The sequence below is a fragment of the Oncorhynchus mykiss genome, chromosome 21 (genome assembly GCF_013265735.2).
Source record: "Oncorhynchus mykiss isolate Arlee chromosome 21, USDA_OmykA_1.1, whole genome shotgun sequence".
Lineage (NCBI taxonomy): Eukaryota > Metazoa > Chordata > Actinopteri > Salmoniformes > Salmonidae > Oncorhynchus > Oncorhynchus mykiss.
The window spans coordinates 35,483,235-35,489,234 of NC_048585.1; the positions used below are offsets into that span (position 1 = coordinate 35,483,235).

Genomic DNA, 6,000 nt, shown 5'->3' on the forward strand with positions numbered 1-6,000 from the left:
CAACACCTGGATCAGTGCGCAATCCTCCTTGCTCCGCTCCTCTGCCCGACACCAACACCAGGAAAACCAGCACCGAAGGCCTCATCGGCTCCTCCGACCGGGTCAATGGGTGTGGCTGTCCACCCATGATATTCCCTTAAAGGTGGACTTGCAGAAGCTCGCACCACGCTACATAGGATCATTCAAGATCCTGAGTCACATCAACCCGGTCCACTATTGTCTCAAGCTTCCCAGGTCTATGAGGGTCTGTCCATCCTTCCATGTCTCCCGTCTCAAGTTAGTATTGACCAGCCTACACTGTCCATCGTCTGTTGGATGCACGTTGGGTCTGAGGTACCCTGCGATGAATGTGGACTGTGAGGGCAAGGCACAGAGGAGCGGGCGTGGGAGGCTGCCCAGAATCTCCTGGATCCAGGACTCTTTTGGGACTTCAACCAACTGCTTGGTGGTCGCCCTGGCTCCGCGGCTGGGTCCGCTCCTAGAAGGGGTACTGTCATGGTTCCACCTGTGACCAGAGGGCGGCAGAGGCCGTCCTAGAGACATTAACGGCACTCAGGTGTGTCCAATTTACTCAAGATTTTTTGGTTAAAAGAAGTGTGTTTTCTGTTGTCCTTTGCAGAAGCTTGAATAGTTTACCTTGTGCGTTTGTTTCCTGCGTGAGTTTGAGACTTAGTGATTTATTGTGTGACGTATTGTCTTATGGTACATTTAGTTGGAACGCCTATCCAGTTGTGGTATCTGGTTAACATGTTGTGTGGTATTGTGTTGTGTTAAATTGTGTTGTGTAGCGGTACCTTTTGTTGGAAATCCTATCCAGTTGAAGTATCTGGTTAATTTTGTGTATGTGGTACCTTTAGTGGGAACTCCTATCCAGTTGAGGTATCTGGTCAACTTTTTGGAGATGTAGGTCTTCCCTCTAGCAGGCAGCCCCACCATCACAATCATGGTAGGAGAGTTAGTGAACTGAGGGACGGACGCTGAAAAACACACACACACAGATGGATTAAAAACTGACATGGCACACACATACACATGTATTGGAGTAATACAAAGATCAAAGAACACACACACACATCAGTTTTAGACAAATGGATAGACCACGTAACACACACGCACAGACGTACGCACACAACAACACACATAGACATGGCCTTGGTCTTAGGGGTGAACGGCCCTTAGGTCTCTCTCAGAGAGGTACAGTGTTCCATACTGCAAGTCATACCCTGGCCCCAACACACACACACACACACACACACAATTTGAAACAATATCAAATTTCTGTTTGTTACGAGCACCAACCTGTCCTGTACAGGTAATGAACCACACAGAGACCGACCAGTATGTGTGTCTGTTGTTTCCATGTGTATATTTGTGTGTATGTGTGTACTTACACCCTCTACGTCGGTACAGCTTGCTACTCATGGAGGGAATCCAAATCTTCTCTAAAGGGTTCTGAGTTAGCTTGGTCTGCCTCTGAGACATGATTTACAAAACAGTGTCCGTATGTAAGCGAGAGAGAGACGGGGGAGAGCAAGATGGAGAGAGAGAGTAGCCTGGAGAGAAACAAGGTGTATGACACAGTTTGAGAAACTGTCTGTGTGGGTCACCTCATGATGGGAGCGGCTTAACTGTGTGTGTGTGTGTGTGTGTGTGTGTGTGTGTGTGTGTGTGTGTGTGTGTGTGTGTGTGTGTGTGTGTGTGTGTGTGTGTGTGTGTGTGTGTGTGTGTGTGTGTGTGTGTGTGTGTGTGTGTGTGTGTGTGTGTGTGTGTGTGTGTGTGTGTGTGTGTGTGTGCGCGGTATCGGTACTTGCTCCTCCTCTCCAAGTGGGGTTATACAGATGGGTGGGCTACTTCCCGAGTGGGAGGAGCTAGAGTACCAGGGCTTTATAGCACTGGGAGGAGTAGAACATATATTCACCAAACACTCTGAGCTACCCAACCACAACCACTATAACAGTCACTAAATGTTGTGGGAATGTCAGGTCTACTCATGATACTAATTATCTGATTCTGTAATTGTCTGATTCTCTAATTCTCCAATTCTTTAATTCTCTATTTGCCTCTTTCCACAAAATGAAGTGACATTCTCCACATTTTCACCATCATATTTGCATGTTTCCAATTCATGATACATTTCTGTTGTATGTGTTTGCCATTAATCCTCTGTCAAGTGTGTGTTCCCCCTCTACAGGCCAATGGAGAACACAGTTAAAAGGCATACATGCTCCAAGGCTTACTGGGAGTGACTGGAATGGCAGCACACAGTCTTTTGACCATACCAGACCATGTTTACCATGCTGTTTGTTTCTTTAGTTTAATGATCAGAATTATTTTTGGTAGAAATCTATACATTTCTGTATCCAAAAGAGCGACAAATAAATGTATTATTATTTTTCAAGTTGAATCAAACTCTGGACATTGGATTTGTATGTGTCAAGACTAACATTTCACCACTCTCCATGGTGCCTAAAGCACTAGAATGGAAATTGTATTGGGACAATTATATTGGACAATTTAGCCACTACACTTAGTCAAAAGACTCCGCTGGAAAATACTAAGTTGGAATTGAAAAACAGGATTGTTTGAAAGACTATGATTGATAATGTCCAAAGCTACACTGTCACGTCAACTCCTGCTCCCTCCTGCCAGCGCTCGACGTTGCCGGTCTACTGGCAACCTTCATCACCTCCCTGATTACTCCTCCTTTATCTAGCACCCCGTTATTGTCACTCATCAGGCAGTATTGTTTCTGTTTTATGTTCAGACGCTACGCTTGTGCATGTATGCGTTCTGTTTGTTCTTATTAAACTCACCGACTGCACCTGCTTCCTCACTCCCTGCATGTTCATTACAGAATACTGCCTCAGAGAATGGAAGCATAAGCCAACCGAGACATCTCCACTTCGCCAACACCACGACCAGCTGGCTCACCTGGGGACGGTTATGGATGAGGTCCTCCGTGATCTTCAATGTCTAGATCTTCCTCAAAGGGTGTCACTCCCAAAGAGCGGGGGAACTTCTACCATGAGTCAACCCAGAGAGCCAGCACCCCAGCCATTTCAGCAGTCTGCCCAGATCAGCGATGCCAGTTTGTCCTGTTGGGAATTTTCCAGTACATATGTGGCAATTATTTATTTCAGAAGGAGCCAGCAAAACTAGTGCACTCTATTTGTGCTCTGGGTCATTAGACACCATTAGACATGCACCTGTCTGGGGTTGGACACGACTGATTATTCCTGTAAATGTGTTATGGCCTACTATGTACTGTTGTTATGGTATTTTCCAGAACATGGGTGTCCATTTAGCAGTTAGCAGGATGACATGTATGGTAACATCATACCCGCTCTCCTCTCCATTTTCAGTTCAAGCACTGGACCACTGGGATCTGGGACAATCACACACATCAATCACACACATCACAGCACAACTCACCATCACTGTGGGACCCCTGCACCAAGAAAACCTCCCCTTCCTCATCATCCAGGCACCTGTACACAAAGTTGGCCTCCCGTGGCTCCAACGCCATGACCCCACCATCTCCTGGTCGAGGATGGAGATCACACCCGGATATTGGAAGACCTGCTTTCCCTTACCCTGTGGTTCCATGTCGGTTGAAAGTTCTGTGGTTTTCTCCAAGACCCGCGCCACCTGTCTTGCTCCTCATCATCCCTGGGACTGTGCCATCGACCTGCTAACAGACTCTACCCCCTGTTGGTGGCTGTAGCCAAGGCTATAGAGGAGTACATCCAGGAGGCTCTCCAAGATTCAATCATATTCATTTATAAAGCCCTTTTTACATCAGCAGATGTCACAAAGTACCATACAGAAACCCAGCCTAAAATCCCAAACAGCAAGCAATGCAGATGTAGAAGTACAGTGGCTAGGAAAAACTCCCTACAAAGGCAGGAACCTAGGAAGAAGCCTAGAGAGGAACCAGGCTCTGAGGAGTGCCAGTCCTCTTCTGGCTGTGCCGGGTGGAGAGTATGGCCAAGATGTTCAAACGTTCATAGATGACAGGGTTTCATCCTACCAGCCGCCTCCCCTGCGTCAGCAGGTTTCTTCTTCATGGCCGAGAAGGGGGGGGTCTTTATCCATTTATTGACTACAGAGGTCTCAATACCATCACCACCAAGTACCGCTACCCTTTCTCATTTGTGCCAGCCTCCATTGAACAGTGCCTGTTTTTTTTTTTTTATTATAAGAAGCTGGACCTGAAGACTGCCTACAATCGCATCCGGGAGGGGGATGAATGGAAGACAGCCTTCAGCATAATGTCTGGGCACTACAATGTCTGGGCACTATGCCTTATGGATTAGCCAATGTCTTAAGTAGGATTATTTATTCCAGGACTGATGGAAGTCCACTACAGTATGTACTGTAAATTAAGGGAGCTCTCAAATTAAATAAGGCCGGGCCAATTTAGTTTGTTTTTACCCAACATTATGAATATTTTTTAGTGGTTTTTCACAGTTGAGAGAGGATGTACCTTAAATGGCACACAAATATAATTTTCTGAAGTTTTTATTTTATGAGCTTTGATTAAAACTATTTTGATAAACTTAATGTAAACCTTGTACACAAGATATATGAAATGTTTTAAATGTTTTTAAATAATTAGTCTGAGGTAAAGGGAAAGGAAACGGAGAGAAATGCTCACGCGAAGAGGTTGAATGGCCTCTGACCTCTGTTCTGACTTTCTGGTGAGGCCTGATCACCTTCACTAGAGAGCCTAGAAACATTGGTTAAGATGTATATAAACACTCATAATTACAACAAAGTGTATAGTTAATATGTGTGATTCGGACCACGAGAAGGATAGACATGTCTTTAGTCTATTTTTCTATTCCTTGAACTAATTTATGAGATACAATTATTTCTTTATGGATTTATTAAGAGTAGTATTTCGATTTGGTATTTGTTTTATTTAACCAACTGTGTTTTTTTTACACATTAATCATGTTGTGAGTCATGTAAAATTAGGGACTTTTTTATTGAACTTTTACACTTGTATATCACTGAAGGTGTGTATAAAGTGATATATGAGGGAGTGTATTAATGTGTTAGTTCTGTTTCCGTTTTGTTTCGATACAAATATCACCAGATTGCATTTGCTGGATGATTGGGATTTCTCCCTAAGGATTAGCTGTCAAACTCCCTGACCCTGTGACTCTGTGATGAGGTCGACAGTGTGATAGGACAGTATAAACCAATTTGAAAAAATGGTTTCAACAGAATGTGTTGTTTTCTTTGACATTTGTCTTAGAAACGTTGGTGATCGGGAGCTCCTGGCGGTGAAGTTGGCATTAGAGAAGTGAAGACACTGGCTGGAAGGCACCACGGACCCGTTTCTCATCCTCACCAACCATCGGAACCTGGAGTGCATACGGATATCGGGGCAGCTGAACCTGCGCCAAGCAAGGTGCGCCCTTTTCTTTACTGGATTAAACTTCACCCTGTTAATCTCTCCAAGTTCAAAGAACATCAAAGCTGTCTCCATGATTCGGGAAAGGTTTTTTCCTGAATGCGCCGATCATACCATTATTGCCCCCATGCTATGGGACATAGACGTGAACAAACGCCAGGCGCTGGAGAAGAAACCTGCGCCTGCTACCTGTCCTCCGGATCACACATACTCCCCCACGGAGGTAAGGGATCGGCTATTGACCTGGGCGCACACATCCCTTGCCGCTGGACACCCAGGTATCACCCCACCACTCAATCCATCTCTGTTAAGTACTGGTGGCCCACCTTGGCGCAGGACGTTGCCCGCTACGTAAACTCCTGTTCTGTATGTGCTCAAACCAAGTCTCCTCGGCACACTCCAGCAGGAAACTCCTTCCCCTCTTCGTGCCTCAGTGGCCTTTGTCTCATCTGTCTATAGAGTTTGTTACTGAGTTTCACCTGTTTGATGGTTTCACCGCTGTTATGGTTGTTGTGGACAAATTCTCAAAATCTTGCCATTTTATCCCTCTCTCTGGTCTCCCTAACACTCTCCAGGTT

At 45.3% G+C, this 6,000-nt stretch overlaps 1 protein-coding gene across 1 annotated transcript in view; it reads right to left on the reverse strand.

Annotated features, from left to right (window-relative positions):
• LOC110500318 (6-phosphofructo-2-kinase/fructose-2,6-bisphosphatase) overlaps positions 1-1,628 on the reverse strand; it is a 43,633-nt gene extending 42,005 nt beyond the window's left edge. Inside the window, exons 1-2 of the mRNA XM_036957705.1 lie at positions 1,392-1,628; positions 852-977 (exon numbers count right to left, since the gene is read on the reverse strand). Coding sequence (XP_036813600.1) covers positions 852-977; positions 1,392-1,482 — 217 coding nt within the window. The 5' untranslated portion in view covers positions 1,483-1,628. The remainder of the gene's footprint in view (positions 1-851; positions 978-1,391) is intronic.
• Between the last annotated feature and the right edge of the window lie 4,372 nt (positions 1,629-6,000).